The 19,858-nt window shown below is 37.4% G+C and overlaps 1 protein-coding gene across 7 annotated transcripts in view; it reads left to right on the forward strand.

Moving 5' to 3' along the window:
* Nucleotides 1-19,858, forward strand: part of Filip1 (filamin A interacting protein 1) — a 180,933-nt gene that overhangs the window by 81,413 nt on the left and 79,662 nt on the right. For all 7 annotated transcript variants that reach the window (XR_007109450.1, XM_047558227.1, XM_047558226.1 and 4 more), the window contains one exon: nucleotides 1,651-1,932. Coding sequence is in view for 6 of the 7 variants with exons in the window: in XM_047558227.1 (XP_047414183.1) it covers nucleotides 1,657-1,932 (276 nt within the window). In the remaining variant the exon portion in view is untranslated. The remainder of the gene's footprint in view (nucleotides 1-1,650; nucleotides 1,933-19,858) is intronic.

A 19,858-nucleotide genomic window follows, 5' to 3' on the forward strand; every position in this document is an offset into this window, starting at 1 on the left:
GACTCTAAAATTGAGAACCAATTCTGAATGAACCAGAAAACTAGATGCCAGTGTTAAGGACCATTTCTTCAGATTATATTAATTAAAGTTAGGGTGTTGTAGAAAGTTCACACACACATAGAGGGTCCTTTTATTATTAGAGTTCAATTTAAAAAAGGAACATGAATATAGATTTCAAGATTCATTGAATGAACTGAAAATTATCTGAAAGGAAACATGGCTATGTTATAAACCTAATTTTTAAAAAAATTCCTTAAGTATGACAGAGTTCATAAGGGAATTTACTTTCAGATAACAAAGTCCTGCATTTTATCTTGAATGAATAATAAAAATCTTGTTTAGCTGTTCATGGAAAAGTCTTAAATAAGCGCATGCGTTAAATTACTGTTTGTAAGCGCTTAGGGAAATTTTGTAGTACGGCCCCAGGATGTTAGAACACTCTTCACGGCACTTGGAGTTCTAGACTTTGAGCTCAGTATATTTGTTTGTAACACATCTGTTGGTTAGGTTCTTTTGCCCAGAGACTGACAGAGAATCTGTAAAGCAAATGTGTTCCCCGAAGAACTAGTTAGAATCTAAGTGGTGGCTTTATCTTTTATTTTACCACATACAAAAAATTGCCTAGAATTTTTATTTTAATTGAGATTGATCAGTTTTCTCCCAATTCTTCATTCTTTTATTGCTGTAAATGCCTGACATAAAGAAATAATTTTGAAAAAGAAACTATGGAAATGCAGAATTCCGTAATCACTAAATACGACCCCACCCTCCTCCTCCTCCTCCTCCTCACTTTGCCCTTCCCTTTTCTCTCTGTTTCAAGCTCCCTTCACCCTGTGGAGGTTTTTCTGCACTTTGTGATGTTCAACTGGTTTCTGGCAAGGTTTGAGGTTTGAATTTTCTGATCAGCTTTCTGTTTTAGATTCACAGAATTATGCAAAGATGACAGGGGCTTCCCATGTAGCCCACACCCTGTCTCCTCTGTAGTTACCGTCTTATATTAGACTGGTACATTTGCTACAGTTAGTGAGCCAATAATGATACCTGATTTTTGACTAAAATTCATGCTTTATTTATTTTTCCTCAGTTTTTCTTAATGTCTTTTTTTCTGTTTCAGGAGTCTATCCAAGATCCTGTGGTACATTTATTTGTCATGTCTCCTTAGGCCCTTTTTGGCTGTAACAGTTTTTTCAGATTTTCCTTGTTTTTGATAACCTCCATAGTTTTAGGGATTACTGATTAGGAATTTATAGAACTGGAATCTGTCTGATATTTTTCTCCTTAATAGACTAGAGCCTGATGTTTCATGTAGGAAAAATCACAAAGGTAAATTGCAATTCTCATCACTTTGAATCAAGGACATATATCATATATATATATGCCTTGGCTCAATTGATGTTGATCATGATCATGATCATTTGGCTCAAGGTGTTTGTCAGGTTAGAGTCACGTTTTCACTTTTTCCTGAAGACCAAGCATTTTTCTGAAGGTTGTAATAACATATTCATTGAAGTGATAAGGAAGCTGTGACTGATCTGTTTGTTTTTTGTCATTGGTGAGGTTGTAAAGCTGCCATAAGTTTCTAAAAGTATTTTGACAAAAATATTTTTGGTGGTGATAAAAAACAGCTTATCTTTTTTTTATGTGTTGTAGGTGGGGATGAGATCCCGAAACCAAGGTGGTGAAAGTTCATCTAACGGGCACATCTCCTGCCCCAAGTCTTCCATCATCAGTAATGCTGATGATAAGAGTCTCTCAGAAGATGCAAAAAAGAAGAACAAATCAAATAGGAAGGAGGATGATGTCATGGCTTCGGGAACTGTCAAACGACACCTAAAACCATCTGGAGAAAGTGAACGAAAGCCTAAGAAATCTCTGGAGTTATCCAAAGAAGATCTCATCCAGCTACTCAGCATAATGGAAGGGGAGTTGCAGGTAGAGCCAAACTTAGATAACTATTGTTTTTAGTTTCTAAGATATAAGAGAGTATCAGTCTATCCCCCTCACTGGACTCTGAGCTTCCTGGGAAAGGAGATATATCTTCTTTCATTTCTAAATCTCAGTGCTTGGCACAAGTTTCTACTGAATAACCATTTGTTCAGTGGATGATAAATGCAAAGGTTCTGATTCCAACTTCAAACTTCTCTAGAAGCAAAACATTTGATGATTTTGATAAACAATTAATACAGATTTTTGTCTCTAAGTAGGTGATTGATTAGGTTATCTAATTTAGGCATTGTGGTTGAAAATGTAGAAAAGTCATGATTATTAGAAGGGAGTGTTAAGATCAATGATTACTTTTGCTTTTTCTAGGAGGTTAGGTAAAAGAGAGATAGAAGAAGGACTAGGGGAGAGAAGGAAGGTTTTGTTGAAACCAGCATTGCTGCCTAGTCTTTTCTCATTTTTTTTTTTTTTTTGTAACTTTTAGCCTCATTTTTCTACAATGTCATTGGGATCAAAATGTATGACAACAAGCAGAGCATTGCATTATGAAGAACCTAATAGTTTCCCAAGCATTTTCAAGTTTGTTATCTGATTTGATTGCAGTAAAATGTGGGCATCGTTATCTAGATCTTATAATTAAAGAAACTGAGGTCTGGAGCTGAGATCTGGTTTGTCCAGACCTCATCTCAGGCCTCCGAATTCTTGGCCTAGTAATCTTTCCACTGCCCACACCCACCAACCTTAATCTAGTTGTCATGAGCCAGGTCCCTCCTATTAAGTCTTCTGTTTTTAGGAATTCAGTCAGCAGTTCAGATTCTTTTGTTTCTGAAGTCTAGACAATTGCATTCTGGCAGTAAGGGAACAATATTTTTTTTTTTTTTAAGAACAGGATGACTGTCCTTTTTGTTTTTGTTAGGTTTTAGCTTACATGAGCCTCTAAGGGAACACTCACAATTACATGAAATGAAACCCTGGACTTTACGGGTGCTGTTAGCATCAGAGAAGTAATTCACGACCTACCCTGAAGGGTGGGCCACTGTTCCTGTTCTCATCTGTGTGCACATACAGATAAGGGAACCCCTAGGGTAAAGAGAAATCTAAAACATACAAAACTCAAGTTTGCAAAAACAAACACGATTGAGTTTACCATTTATAGACTGAGGAAATCACATTTGCATTTCACAGCAAGAGATGAAATTTTCCAGAGTGCCACCATTTCTAAAAATAACTCTGCCATTCCCAGAAATGTGGTTAGTGTTTTGCTTATTAACATTTATTGTGTAAAGAGGCAGAATTACTCCCTTTTCACGGGCCCCCAAATGACAGCTATTGACTTGCGTACAAGAGAAAGGTATAACTGTTGCCTTAGAAACCTTCACAAAGCAACACTGGCTGCTGTTTTCAGTCATGCTGGCTCTTGTGCCAATGGCTCTGGCAGACTGTTTCCTGGAGAACTACTATGTCATGGTGGACTCCATAAGGTATTTAAAATTCATGTGGTTTTTAGATGGTGCTAGATATACAAAATATAAACCAATACAGCAAGGAAATTAGCCAGAAGGCTCCAAAGAAATGTATTTTGCTTTTCATTCATCTTTATAATTATTCAGGATCCCTCCCTCACATTAGTGATGTATTCTTGAGTGACTAGAAATAAGTTAAAAGTGTACAATATCATTTGTGGTGGAGGTGGTAAAGGGAAAGAAAAATAAAGGACCTGTAATTCTAAGGAATTCCATGATAGATTCATTTGCAAAGCAAATAATCTGTCACACAGAGACATATGCATTTGTAAATGCAGATTTTGCAAATTCTTGATTTGTTTAAATATTTGTTATATTAAGAGCTGTAGATATAGGTTTTTTAGTAGATGCTTTTCCTCTGTTAGTATTGTCACATTGGCGAGGGTGTTGTAGCTAAGAGTGGGAGGCAGTTCACATTAGCAGATGTGAGTGGGCAGGTGAAAATGTGGCAGCTATGTGCTAGATTTGCCAGACAAGAGATTAAAAAAAAAAAATATCTATCCGAAGGGCAGTTGCTGAAAAGTGAAGCAGGAATATGCTTTGTGAGTTAAGTTCCTTCTAGCACAGGCCTGTGGCTTGACATGTGTGGAACATTTAGTGAGTCATCTCACAAATCTCCAATGGCCATCTATTGTTCTTTATTGAGTGACTGTATGTGACTCAAATGCCCTTATTCTGCCAGTGATGTTCCAACATTCTATAAAATACTGGGACGTTTAGTCACCTTCAATGTGATTTATCTATTCCATCTCCTTTGTTTTACAAATAGGTTGTGTGATTGACCCAAGGTGGCATAGCAATCTTGTTACAGTTGCTCTGGATCCAAATTCCCTGTCTCACTGTGTAATGTCTTTCTCATTCTATCACTTTCACACTGGGGATGTTCAAGTGTGGTTGGATTTCAGGACCTTTATATTTATTCTTGGTTTCCAGAGTTTCCTTCATGTGGACTCATAAACTCACAAACCAAAGCCATTTCATGAAAAGACAAAACTTTGTAGGTAAAAGAAATTGAAGAAGATTTCTTATGCATCAGGGAAATGTGATGGGATCAGAGTCTTATAGTTGGTGTGACCCAGATAGTAAGAAAAATGGGGGAATGCAGGGATGTCACATGGTCATGCATGCTGGGCACTACTCTATGGGTAATGTTAGCTGAAGTTGTATAACAAGGCAGCATTAGAGAGACCACAGCTACAGGTCAGTGGAGGTAAGGTGATACAAAGAAGAAAGGACTTATAGTATTGAGAAGATAATACCAATATCAAGTCTGCCTATAGGAGTTTTGCCTTGGAAATAACTTGGGGAAAAGGTAGAGGATTCTTCAGGCTTTTTGTGCCATTTTTCTTCTTCTTAGACTCCCTTTTGATCCCTCTCATTCTCTCCAAATTCATATCCAGCATTTTGGACACTGTAGACAATTTTGTGTTTTGGGGAACACTAGTGTCCTGAGACTTTTGAAACATGTTGAGGGATCTATAGCCATTTGCTGAATCAGTGTTATATGCACCATAATTTTTGTTGTAGGCACTGACTCTTGGCAAAATTTTCAAGTTTGATATTTTGTTTGCCAACCCAAATATCCCATGAATGCTTAAAAATTGCACTTTTAATGGACATGTATTAGAAGCAGAACTGCCCTTATCAGGGATTATTTTGCATCTTAAAGGGTCTTGTCTAGAACTGGTGCCATTATGAATCTTGTTTTGGAGAGGGACACCTTCCAAACTTTTCTTGCCACACCTTAGCAGATGTAGACCTTATCTCTACACAAGGACTGGCCAGTGTTGCCCTACATTGAAGTAGCTGGGATGGTTCTGATTATTATACTTCTGTCATTGGCTGCTTCCAATAACAAGTACTTTCTAATAAATTGGAACATTTTTACTCTCTGGGTGAAAAACTGGTTACATATTTCCCAGGCTAAACTGAAAGTAATGAAATCGTACACCCAGACCATCACTTGGGCACCATGATTAATTTCCACTTGTATTTGTCCAAAAATAGCACTTTAAAAGCTCCAGTCAACTTGGCAGTACTAAAAACAACAAAACTTCAAAAGAAATGGTACTCACATCAAAAAACCATAACACAGAAACGTTGGCAAAAGTATATTCCTGTAAAGTGATCCAAGAGCAATTCACAAATTAATTCTTCTTCTTGATACAAAAAAATGAGCAGTCATTTTATATGGCAAATTCTCTTAATATATTCTTGAACCCATCTTAGGAAAAAAAAATCCTCAAATTAGGTTCCATCATTTCTCCCTTTGTTGTTATAGTTAGTTCATTTCCACCTGCACATAAGAAGACGCACAGAAAACTAGACAACACAACTAGATAATGCACCACCATTCCATTTGACTTGAGTGTTCTCCAGGCTAAATCGGACAGAGTGACTGACAGGTCAAGGAATCTGTCTTCATCTTGGATGACTGGGAGAATACATTGTATTTCATAGATAACTTATGAAATAGATTATATGCCTAAGGATTGTTAGAAATGTCCTCTATTCTATTCTCTTGGGATTCCTAGTCATTTTCTTTAATACCATTCATTAGTTTCTCCCTACTTCTCTACCACCTACTATAGGTAAGCTTTCTATCAATACTTCTTTCTAAAAGAGTTCATCCATTCTTAGAGTTTTAATTAATTGCTGATTAATTAATTCAAAATTGTTCTCATAATATTTTTAAAACATGATCATTATGCAAGAGGGTTGAGGAATGTAAATACAAACAATAATAATACTTGTAGCTAAAATTCCTATTATGTGTCAAGTGTTTTTAGGCATTAGGTATTATAGTATTCATGAAAAGGAGCTCATGACCTGGTGGGATTGATAAGAATGTACAGAAATGAGTATTCTTCAAGGAAATTTTAACACAAATTATGGGAATACAAAAGCAGGATGGATTATGGAAGTGATGAGTTTCACTAAAGAATTGAACCTTGAAGAATGGGTAGATTTTGGATGGGGAAAGATAAGCCTAGGGATCAACATGAGTAGAATCACAGAGTGATTGGGAAAGCACAGGCATGTTCATGAGTACGAAGTTGGGCTTCAGTGGAGAGGGACTTGGTGCAGGCAATACTATCCCCCAACGTGGAGACTCAGTGTAAGAGGTCCAGCAGAAAAACTGCCAGAAGGTGTCCACATGACATGGGAGTAGAGTGATGTGGAAATCAGGGAAGTCAAGATTACCAAAAAAAGAAAGTTTCTGTCAGTCAAATCAGCAGAAAGGTGCAGATGGATAAGACCTAGGGTTGTCTCTTTGAGTTTGTGAACTCAGTAAGTTTAAGTACATTTTTAGTGGGTTGAGAAGGAAAGTTAAGGAATCAGAATAACATGTCCTGTTGAAATCTAGTTTAGAAAAAAATTTGGCAGGTAAATTTAAGTTTTCTTTTTTCCTTTTTAAAATGCAGTCAGAGAAACCTAATTTCCTCTTTAGTTGAGCAGTAAGTTATTGTCTTGCACAAAGCAGGCCCTTAGTATACATTTGCAGACCACTTGCTTTGAAATCACATGTTGCTTTCTTCTACTTTGGGGCTTTATTCAAAAGGGTAAAGTGTGATTTGAATGCCAAGTCCCACAAGACTATGTGGTAAAATTCAAAAGGTTTGATGTTGACCTTTTTAGTGCTGACTTTGGGCCTCCATTTATTCCCCATGTGTATAATGGCGATGTTTCCTACCTTGTGAGGTTGTAGTGAGTACTAAACTTAGTTAATACATATGAAGTTATATTTTGAGAGGATTGTGTGAGAAAGTCAGAGAAAGATAGGATAGTAGCTAGAGGGAAATTCCAGTTGAAGGAGGGTTTTCAATGAGGGAAAAGAATTCCCTGTATTTATAGGTTAAGAGGATACAGGATCAGAGAGCAGCAATGTCAAGGATGTAAGTCAGAGAAAGAATTTTTTTATGACGGAATCTTGGAAGAGACAGGAAAAGAATATATATAAGGGCTGACAAGGCCCTTCACCTTCTGTGAGAGGGAAAAAGAAAAGATGGGTAGAGAGCAAGCTAACACTTGTATCTGAGGGGTGAGCAGTTGAGGGATCGCCCCTAAAGACTCAGCTTTCATCAAGCAAAAGACAAAGCTGTGTATTCCTGGAAGTAAGGAGACATGGACCAGTCAGGGATTGTGAGGATGACCACACATGCTGAGTCATTACTGAGGAGAATGTTAGGGGAAGATTATTATGGACAAATACGAGCCCTACATGGAGTTCAGAATTCTGCAGGGAGTGTGACTGCATTTGCAGTGGTATCAGCCTGTTTAGAAGCCTAAGAGTAAAGAGGAGACATATTTTATGGCACTGGATCTGGGGTTGCTGTTGTCCAAGTGTCTGCAGTAAAATAACAGAGGTACGGGAAAGCTGAATGTGTGGGCGAGACATTGCCCAGCAAGGAGGACATTGGGAGGATGACAGGCCAATGGGAGGGCGAGCAAAAGAGGGCTGGAAAGACTAGAAGTTGGGCAATTTGCACATAAAATTCCTGAATCACACAGATTTCACTAATGCAAGGTCATGGGTGGAGTCTTGGGAGGGGAAGTGAAGGTAGTTGAAATGAATGAGTTCGAGGACTGGTGCAGTTTGGGTATTGCTAATCTCCCATTAAATATAGAAACCTCCTAGGATGATGGCAGGATCTGGAACAGAGAACAAGGATGTATCATTTGATAAGAATGAGAATTGGGAACCAGAAGGTCAGTAGATAACTGCTGCCAGACTACTTTTGCTAAAGAATTTCTCTCTCTTGATCACGTCATTCTGTTGTTCAGGAATTTACCGGAGGTCCTTAGACATCACTAGATGGAAATCGAAGTTGCTCAGATTAACTTGCAAAAGTTATTTATTAACTGGCTCCCCCTTAGCTATAGCGATTCATCTTTAGTGCCCCTTTAGTTTGTTTTATTTTTTATTTTTTTTTATTGTAAACAAATGGGATACATGTTGTTTCTCTGTTTGTACATGGAGTAAAGGCATACCATTTGTGTAATCATAAATTTACATAGGGTGATGTTGTTTGATTCATTCTGTTATTTTTCCCTTCCCCCCACCCCTCCCACCCCTCCTACCCCTCCCACCTCTATTTTCCCTCTATACAGTCCTTCCTTCCTCCATTCTTGCCCCCATCCCTAACCCTAACTCTAACCTTAATACTAACCCCTCCCACCCCCCATTATGTGTCATCGTCCGCTTATCAGAGAGATCATTTGACCTTTGGTTTTTTGAGATTGGCTTATCTCACTTAGCATGATATTCTCCAATTTCATCCATTTACCTGCAAATGCCATAATTTTATCATTCTTTATGGCTGAGTAATATTCCATTGTATATATATACCACAGTTTCTTTATCCATTCATCAATTGAAGGGCATCTAGGTTGGTTCCACAATCTAGCTATTGTGAATTGAGCAGCTATGAACATTGATGTGACTGTATCTCTGTAGTATGCTGATTGTAAGTCCTTTGGGTATAGGCCAAGGAGTGGGATAGCTGGGTCAAATGGTGGTTCCATTCCAAGTTTTCTAAGGAATCTCCATACTGTTTCCAGAGTGGCTGCACTAATTTGCAGCCCCACCAGCAATGTATTAGTGTACCTATTTTCCCACATCCTTGCCAATACCTGTTGTTGCTTGTATTCTTGATAATCGCCATTCTAATTGGGGTGAGATGGAATCTTAGTGTAGTTTTGATTTGCATTTCTCTTATTACTAGAGATGTGGAACATTCTTTCATATGTTTGTTGATTGCTTGTAGATCTTCTTCTGTGAAGTATCTGTTCATTTCCTTAGCCCATTTGTTGATTGGGTTATTTGTATTCTTGGTGTAGAGTTTTTTGAGTTCTTTATAGATTCTGGAGATTAGTGCTCTATCTGAAGTATGATTGGCAAAGATTTTCTCCCACTCTGTAGGCTCTTTCTTCGCATTGCTGATAGTTTCCTTTGCTGAGAGAAAGCTTTTTAGTTTGAACCTATCCCCATTGTTGATTCTTGCTTTTATTTCTTGTGCTATGGGAGTCCTGTTGAGGAAGTTTAGTCCTAGGCCGACATGTTGAAGATCTGGACCTACTTTTTCTTCTATAATCTGCAGGGTCTCTGGTCTGATTCTGAGGTCCTTAATCCATTTTGAGTTTAGTTTCATGCACGGTGAGAGATAAGGGTTTAGTTTCATTCTGAAAATGGATTTCCAATTTTCCCAGCACCATTTGTTGAAGAGGCTATGTTTTCTCGATTGCATATTTTTGGCACCTTTGTCTAGTATGAGAAAATTGTATTTATTTGGGTTTGTGTCCATGTCCTCTATTCTGTACCATTGATCTACCTGTCTATTTTGGTACCAATACCATGTCATTTTTGTTACTATTGCTTTGTAGTATAGTTGAAATTCTGGTATTGCGATACCCCCAGCTTCATTTTTCCTGTGAAGGATCGCTTTAGCTATTCTGGGTTTCTTATTCTTCCAGATGAATTTCATGATTGCTTGCTCTATTTCTGTGAGGTACGTCATTGGGATTTTAATTGGAATTGCTTTGAATCTGTATAGCACTTTAGGTAGTATGGTCATTTTGACAATATTAATTCTGCCTATCCAAGAACATGGGAGATCTTTCCATCTTCTAAAGTTTTCTTTAATTTCTTTCTTTAGTGTTCTGTAGTTCTCATTGTATAGGTCTTTCACCTCTTTTGTTACATTGATTCCCAAGTATTTTATTTTTTTCGAAGCTATTGTGAATGGGGTAGTTTTCCTAATCTGTCTTTCCAAAGATTTATCACGTATATATAAAAATGCATTAGATTTATGAGCATTGATCTTATATCCTGCTACTTTACTGAATTCACTTATGACTTCTAAAAGTTTTTAGTTTTTAATTTAATGTAATTTGATTGAATTGAATTGAATTTTTTTCAGTACTGAGGATTGAACCTAGGTGTACTTAACCACTGAACTACACCCCCAGCCCTTTTTTTATTTTTTATTTTGAGACAGGGTCTCACTAAATTACTGAGGCTGGTCTCAAACTTGCAATCCTCCTGCCTGAGCCTCCTGAGTCTCTAGGATTATAGGTCTGTACCACTGCACCCAACTCTAGTGTCCCTTTAAATGATCATTCCTATCCAATTAGGCAGTCTATGCTCTTCGCCAATCCTGACACACACACTCACACATGCAAACCCAAACACTACCTCCATTCCAGTGGCAATTTTGCTTATATTTCTTTCACCTTAAGACTATTTACAAGAAAGAAATCAGCACTCTCTGGGGAAATTTAGGACATCTATTTATGCTTATCTTATCCCATACTTTTTTTCTAGTACCAGTCAGTACTCAGACAACAGGGGCTTACTTCCTCTGTGAAATCTTTTCTAAATGTTGCTTCCCAACACTTATCTTTCTTCTGTCCTGAAATTCTACATTATTTTAAGTGTGAACCATAGCATCCCATACATACATATTCCCTAAGTGTCTTATATATTGTTGCCCCAAACAATTTCTTGAGAAAAGGGGCTTCATCCTCTGCTTCTTTCATACCTTCTGTACTCTTAAAAGAAGGATAGGCATGTCATTGTTAGTCTATTGGTAACCAATGATTAATCTCAGAATGTTCCAGTATTTTTATGCCCTATGAAACATTCACAAACTTAACTTTTTAACATGCAGTTCAGCTTTTGCACCATTGTCACCCAAGTACCTAACAAGAACAACCAAGAGGAGCACTTAGGAGTTCATGATTTCAGAGGTCTCAGTCCATAGATGGCTAATTGTATTGCTCTGAGCCCAACATGGGGGAAGGGTCCAAAGAGGAAAGCTGCTCAGTGGGGTCAGGAAACAGAGAGAAGGCAGGGAGGAAGGGTTCACAGGGAAGACGTACCCTTCCAGGGCATGCTCCAGAGACTCACCTCATCCAGTCACATCCCCTCTACCTGTAGTTACCACCCAGTCAGTCCATTCAAGCTAGGATGGACTCATTAGGTTACAGCTCTCATAATCTAATTATTTTATCTCTGAATATTCCTGCATAAACAGAAGCTTTGGGGGGATCTCTCATATCCAAGCCAAAGCATATGCAAAAATACTTTGAATTATAGAAAGTATAAGCATCATACTATATATAAAGTTATTACTGAATTAATAATCATGGTCACAAATATTCACAATGATATTCCTACTAAAATACTATGATCCTACTTTTTTGTCATCTTTAAAAAAGAGGCATTATAATTCCACTGAGTAGGATGATAACCAGTTCAGATGGAATTACCTAGTGCAACCAAGCACTATGGGCTTATCCTCCTGGGGTACCATTTACCATTTTTTCTTTGGAGATGGCTTTTCTTTTCCTAAATGAATTCCCTTTGTCACATTGTAATGCCTTCCTTAGAATCCCTGTGCTTCTGAAAAGTAGGCTTTCAGTTAACCCTCTCTGACTTTTTAAATTGATGGCTCACCTGCACTTAATAAACTCCATCTTTAGAATTGCAGGCTGAGGTCACCCTGAGCAAGCCTGCCCAGTGAAACCTCACACCATTAAAATTGTCAGCGTGCTGAGAATGGTATGTCTTTGCTAAGTTTAGGAGGCAGCAAAGAGACAGGTTGCTTTCTGATTAAAATCAGGACCAGACCTGATTCTTTGTTGAATACAATGTTTCAGAATCTCATGTGTCTAGTAGCATTGTCTGTATTTGGACAACGATCTTTGGTGTCTGATTATCATTGTTTCAAGCAGAATACTTTTAGTACTCCTAAAAGAATCATAAAGTCTGCTTCTCTGCAGTGAGACTAATGTATTCATTAACTGTATAGGATAGAACTTTGGTTTTTATTGAAAAATGTAAAAAAAATACATATTCATAAAGAAAATCTCCCATAAAATAAATGTTTTTATTATTTTATGGGACTCTGGATTGGGGAAATGCTACATAGGGGTAATATGTGGAAGATGAAGATTCCTCCTTCATGACTATAATAGCCTACAGTTTTTCTCAGTGAAATTGACCTTAGTTACTTCAGTAAACAAAACCATATCTAAATATTCCAAGTTATAGATGTAAATATTTCCCATTTATTGGTGTTTATGCTTTTGTTACTTGGAAACATTTTCAAGTAAAATTAAAGTTTATACAAATTAGTGCTATAAGAAATCTGTATTAAATGGAGTAGGATTTAGAGAAAAAAAATCTGTGATTCCAGAATGACTTCCAGGCGAGATGTCAGATAGGACATCTACATTGCCAGATTTGAAGTTCTGGGGTAAGCTCTGGATCCATACTGTTCAATGGAATTTTCTATGAAGAAAAAAAGTGTTCTATACTTGCTTTGATCTATAGCATAGTCACCAGCTACAAATGGTTTGTGAACACTTGAAATGTGGCTAATTAGATTGAGGAACTGAATTTTGAATTTTATGGAATGCTAATTAATTTAAATCTAAATAGCTACACGCACCTGGTGGCTACCTTATTGAGCAGTGAGAACACAGAGAAGAAAACATAGCAACATCTTAAGAGACCCAGATTGAAGCCAAGGGATAGATCCTTAGAGAATACCTATGGTTAAGGGTTGGGAGAGAGAAAGGAAGGAACTGGCTAGAGAGGAAAAGAAGATGTGCTTGAAGATAAAGGAAGAAGATCAGGGACATGATATGTCAAGGATGCAAGAGAGCAGAGAATTTCAGGAAGGAGAACTTTATAGTTCTCAATGGTGTGCTAGGGATAGGGGAGCAAATGGGAAACAGGCTATTTTCTGAGCTGGCATTTAGGGGTGGTTTCAAAGGAGTTGTGAGGTTAATACCAGACTGTTGGGGTCTAGATGTGCTTAGGCAAACTTCACTGTGGAGAAGATAATGGATGGGAAACAGGGCAGGGTTGTAAATGAGGGATATTAGGGGCAGGAAGAGGCTTTGTTTTGTTTTTAAAGAGAGCACTGAAAGATTTATAGATGTTAAATACAATACAAACTTTTCCTCTCATAATCCCTAGTCCTACCCTTGCTCTCTTTGTCCCCCAGAGACACTCTAATCTTCTAATTTACTTAGGAGATTGAATTTACCAACTTCTTTCCATTCCCCAAACCTCCATTCATTGCCTTCCCTCCCCCCTTCCTTAAGACTGAAGCATCCTACCACCTTCTTAGGTTAATTTCAGGTCTCTTTCCCCCTCTCTCCCATCCCTGACTCTCTCTCCTGTGCCTGCGAGCTCTTTCATGGTCTTTATCACTTGCATGTTTAGCCTGGACACTTTCCATATAAAGGAAGCTAGATTAACCAAAGCTCCTGTGGTTCTGTAGACATTCAATTGTAAGCAGGTCTCTGTCCTCTAGGGGATCTGGACATGGACTATTTAGGTTCCCTTTTTCTAATCTTCTGACTAGAGGCTTACTATTCTTTTCTCCCTCCACCCTATTCAGGTCTCCTTATCCTCACTTAGAAACATTCTTCTCCCTCTTTTTCTATACTGCTCGACCATTCTAACAAGACTTCTACTTCTTCATTTCTACTGTAAATTGAAAACTCCTTAAGGATATACTATCTATACAGCACTCAATAGGTGCTTTTTGAAAACTACTTTGACATTCCAATTGATTAATATACAGTTTTTTTAAAGTGGATTGCTATTTTATTTTCTTCTAAAAGTATTGCATATTAAATCTAGAAATTTGACTTTGGCAGAACTTCCAGCTTCAGTTTTTCTGTTTTCTTGGATGGTCAGTAATAATGGCAGAGCTGTTTCTCAATCAGACACCAGATAGGATCTGCCCTGAAAACATTGTTATCAGAGTCTCCTGGATTACTGAATGGAAATAACAGAATGTTTGGAATTTCCTTTAAAATGGTCCAACTCTTCCTCTCTCCAAAAGTATATAAGGGATATATATCATACTATTTGGTATACTTTGTGGTATATTTTAAACATTCCATAATACAAGGTTCAAAAACAAATAAATGATGTGTAAGATAGCAAAGAAAAATAATAATGCCTTATAAAAATCTTCACTTTGTTAGGTACATTTTGTGGTTTATACTGTTATTTAATAATAAAACTTTTTGTAGTTGTTTTTAAGAATAACATAGAGGTTAAGGATGTAGCTCAGTGGTAGAGTATGTGTTTAGCATGCACAGGTCCTAGGTTTGATCCCCAGCACCACCAAAATAATAGTAATAGTGATATTGATAATAAATAAGGTGCAGACCAAGATATCTAGACCATGGTGAACTTAAATTGGTGGTACCAAATTATTGAGATGTTACTGTAGTGGCACTACTTATAACATGTAGTACCTTGACATCGTGTACAAATATCTGGGTCAGTCTTTGACCCATTTTATATTCTCTTCTCTCTTACTAAAAGTCCCAGAGACACACTTGAAAATCAGCGGGTAAAGGTGGTAGATACAAGATGATCCTTTCTTCAGGACTCCCTGTCTCTTAATCTTCCTTGTTTCCACCCCCTTGATCTTCAAGAGACATCTGCTATTGCAGTGGTGATGGAGGTTTTGCTCTAAACCTCACATGACCTGTGGCAGGTTTGCAAGGTATAGTTGCAAGTGCAGATAATATTTTTCTTGGCAAAGCTTACTGGCCCAACTGAGATTTAAAATTTGATTTCAGGAGCATCAACCAAACATCAGCCTGAAAACAATGAAAGGCTCAGAGACCCATCATATTTTTCATCCAAACTGTCTTGCTGATGGGATTGCAAATTAGTGCAGCCACTCTGGAAAGCAGTGTGGAGATCCCTTCGAAAACTTGGAATGGAACCATCATTTGACCCAGCTATCCCACTCCTTGGCCTATACCCAAAGGACTTAAAATCAGCATACTACAGTGATGTAGCCACATCAATGTTCATAGCTGCTCAATTCACAATAGCTAGATTGTGGAACCAACCTAGATGCCTTTCAATTGATGAATGCATAAAGAAACTGTGGTATATATACACAATGGAGTATTACTCAGCCATAAAGAAGAATAAAATTATGGCATGTGCAGGCAAATGGATGAAGTTGGAGAATATCATGCTAAGTGAGATAAGCAATCTCAAAAAACCAAAGGCTGAGTGATCTCTCTGATAAGCAGATGTTGATACATAATGGGGGGTAGGAGGGAGGCAAGAATGGAGGAAGGATGGATTGTATAGAGGAAAAAGAGGGGTGGGAGGGATGGGGGGAAGGAAAAATAACAGAATGAGACAAGCATCATTACCCTATGTACCTGTATGATTACACAAATGGTATGACTCTACTTCATGTACAACCAGAGAAACAAGTTGTACCCCATTTGTTTACAATGAATCAAAATAAATAAATTATTAAAAATAAATAAATAAAAGGGAAGAAGGTCATTGATGAAAATTGTTGAGGTCATTTCACTGTGATGTTAGCACATAGTCAAAAGGAAGGACATAAACTCTGATTAAAGAAGACTACTGTAGTTCTGCTGTAGTGCTTGCCTAGCGTGTGTGGAGCCCTGGATGCAAACGCAGTACAGAAAAAATAATAATAATATTTCTATCTGTGAATTCAGTCTGGAGCATCAACAATGTATATGTTTGTATTGGCAGAAAAAGACTTCTCGCAACCTTTCCAAGCAACAGCCATTAATCTCTAGGAATAATACTTGATGTTAAAACACTTCCTGATCCAGGGCCTAAAAGGAAACATGAAACAATGTGCAAAACTTTTAGCAGCCGCTCTGCTTTTCCCCTGCCTTTAACAAATAGAAATACTGAAATATTTGTAAGTCCTGGGGTTTGTGGGGATTAGTTAATTTATGAGGGAATTCAGTGATAAACCAGGGTTTGTGTGCTCCTGAGTGAATGTAGGAAACAGTCTCATGGACTCCAAGCCATACCTGCATCAATTAAAGTGAGTAACCCTTGAACAGTGGTGTCTACTCTTTTTGAACCTTGAATGGTCTGCCCTTAGATGGCATGGCATAGTCCTTGCCATCATGGATTAGTGGGGGAAAAAAAAAACTATATAGGTGTTTCATGTGTGTGATACCTGTGTTTGTCTACATAGAGAATCAATGCACTGCTCTCATCTGAAAGCACATACACATATTTAACTGGCAAGCTCTTAAACTGGAAAACAATATGTAAGAAGGACTGTATTTTTAAATAATCAAAATGTGCATTTGTTTCTTTCATGGAAGATATGTTCTTGTCCTTTAGTTTACAGAGGACAAGCATTTGAATGCAGATGAAATTGACTTTGGATACAAAGTGTGAGCACTGAGTTTTATTTAAAGATGATTGTGATGCAATATGACAGCCCAAAGTGCCAGCTGTGCTGACCACAGGGTGCCTGGTTAAAGACTTTTCTTGAAAAGAAATTTACACATCCCAACAAGGACACAATCTGGGAGACCACCAAAAACCAAACCCAGGAAGTTCTGTGCATGGTACTTCCTTTTTTTTTCTCCAGAGTTGTAATTGCCTGAGTGGGGAGGGACAAAGGCTTCCCTTTCATTACTTGTGAGACAAGGCACAGGTGGTTATAAGATCTCATCCCTCCTGAGTGTCATCTCCTCATTGCAGTGGTCTTCACAGACATCACAGCAAAGAGGGGATCAACAACCTGATCATGCAGATTGATTATCTATCATCATGTGACGTTGATTCAACTGACGAAAGGATGATTGTTAGGCAGTTACAGAATGCTGGTTAGCAATGGAGGGAATGCAGGGGAAGAATAAGCCACAGAGTTCCTGACTTCAGATAGCTGCAGGAACCTGATCTCCACTGCCACAGGCATCCTTGCCTCCCTTCACAGTTTATTTCAATAGCCTCTTAACTGACCTGCTCTTCCTGCAGTCTTGCTACCCTTCAGTTAACTTTCCACAACACAGCAAGGCAGACTTTTAAAATACAAAATCAATTGAGTCTTTCTGCTGCCTAAAACACTCAGAGACTCCCTAAAGCCTGAAAGGCTTTTATGAACTCACCTCACCCGACTCCAGCCTCATCTTTCATCGCATCCCCCTAATCTGTGGTCCTGCTATGCTGACAGGCCTGCAGTCCCTGTCTTAAATAATATTTGGAGAATTTTTCTTTTTGGAAATTATTCTCTTCCATTATGTACTATGCAAATGATTTTGAGGACGGGAGGAGGCACCAAAGTTCCACATGTTCAAGGTTGGCTGATGAGAGCAGTACATTGATTCTCTTCATTGATTTTTGTCTTGCTTTATTTTTAATGTAGTCTCCACAGAGTGAAGGTCATTAGGCAAAGAACACAGTTCTCCATGCAAACATCTACAATTAGGCTAGTGCTTAAGAGCTTATTCCATTATTTATGGTAACTTGCTCACGTTTTTTCAAGAACTCATGAGAGAGGACTTTTGTTCTGTCCAGGTATTCAGAGATTTTATCTTTTGGTAAAGTTCCATTCCTGTATCTCTTCCAAGGTGGAGCCTTATTGTAATCACATGCTCAGGAATGATGTGATTATAAAACAAGCATCTGGATGGAACCATATTCTGACGCAGTAGAAAACCTGAGTCCAAAATCAAGTAAAACTTGAAAATATAATTCTGGGAGTAAAGTTTATTTAACATTAAAAAATTTATTAAATGAAAAATTTTAATGTTAAAAATATTACATGTGGGGACTGGTGTTGTATCTCAGTGGTAGAGTGCTAGCCTAGCATGTGTGAGGCACTGGGTTCAATTCTCAGCACCACATATATGTGAATAAATAAAGATTCATTGACAACTAAAAATTTTTTTAAAAAAATATTACATGTGGTTGAAAAGTCAGAAGAGGGTGAATGGATTCAAGAAGGTACATATTCTTTTTGTTTTTTTACACAAATGGGAGCATATTATATACACTGTTCTGGAATGACCTTTTTCAGTTATCAAGTATGCCTTAGGAATCTTTCCCTACTAACACATATGGAAATTTTACTTATATTTAAAATTGTATTTATTAGTGCATTATAGTTACACATAATCGTGAGGTTTATTTTAACATAGTCACACATGCATGGAATATAATTTGCTTCATTTCAGTACACAGTGCTGCTTCTTTTCCTCCCCTCTTCTCTCCCCCTGTTCCCATTCCTCTACTGGTCTTCCTTCTATTTATTTATTTATTTATTTTTTATTTGGTGTTTTGTAGATATATATATATACAGGTGGAATTCACTGCAGTATATCCTTATATATACATTCTTTTGTCAATTTCAGTCCGCAGTTCCTCCCTTTTCCTGTCCCCCTCCTTCCCCATTAATTCCCCTTCTACTCCACTGCTCTCTCTTTCTTCACGGGATCACCTCCCCCCATCCCACCTCTAATTTTTTTTTTTCTTACTTTGTTCTGGCTTCTGCATATGAAAGAAAAACATTCAACCCTTGCCTTTCTGAGTATGGCTTGTGGAAAATTTATATTCTTTTTAGCAGTAGAGTATATAATAGGTGTGCAATGCAATCTCCTGCTGAAAGACATTTAACTTTTACCCAGATTTTTGGTATCATTTTTAATGCTGAATTAATATATTATACATGTATCTTATAAAACATGTAAGAGGGTTTCTCTTGGTTAAATCCTCAGAATTAGAATTGATGATTTAAAGGTATGTAAATTTACAACAGAGTTGGCTAAGTTGCAAATAATAGGTCTATTTTCTCACACTCTTGCAGACATACTACATAATCAATTGTTTTACTAGTTTGATGATCTAATTCCATTGTCAGTCTGGTAGATAAAATGGGTATCTCCTTGTAGTTTTTTTATTTTTAATTTTTTTTTAGTTGTTGATGGACCTTTATTTATATGCAGTGCTGAGAATCGAACCCAGTACCTCACACATGCTAGACAAGTGCTCCACCACTGAACCACAACTCCAGCCCACTCCCCTTGTAGTTTTAATTTTGACTTCTATTATGACTGAGTTTGAGCATCTTTTCAAACAGTTTTAGAGATTTTGTATTTCACATTTTTTGACTAGTCTGTTCTTATCCTTTGTTCTTTTTTTACTATTGGATTGAAGGTCTTTTTTCAAGTAATAAGTATTTTTTTGCATAGTAATTTGTTCTTTGTGATAGGAGCTGTAAGTCAAATATGTTTTTCTGAGTATTTTTATTCTGGCTTTGCTTTCAAAATTGTTTGTTATGCAGAATTTGTAAATTGCTATTGTTAGTCAGATGTTTATGGCTTCTGATGTGTGTCAAAATTAAGAAGAAAACCCTTCCCCCACTCTATTATAAAAGATTTCTTTCAAATTTTCTTCTAGTACTTCTCCGCACACATTTAATCCATCTGGTATTCATCTTGGTTTTTTACTTTTTTGTAGATGGCTAGCTCAGTCTGGTTAAAAAACTTCTGTAGTAAGACCCAGGTATCATTTATTGTTTGTGTGAATGTGTGTGTGTTGTGTACTATTA

This window comes from Sciurus carolinensis, chromosome 7 (genome assembly GCF_902686445.1).
Source record: "Sciurus carolinensis chromosome 7, mSciCar1.2, whole genome shotgun sequence".
Taxonomy (NCBI): Eukaryota; Metazoa; Chordata; class Mammalia; order Rodentia; family Sciuridae; genus Sciurus; species Sciurus carolinensis.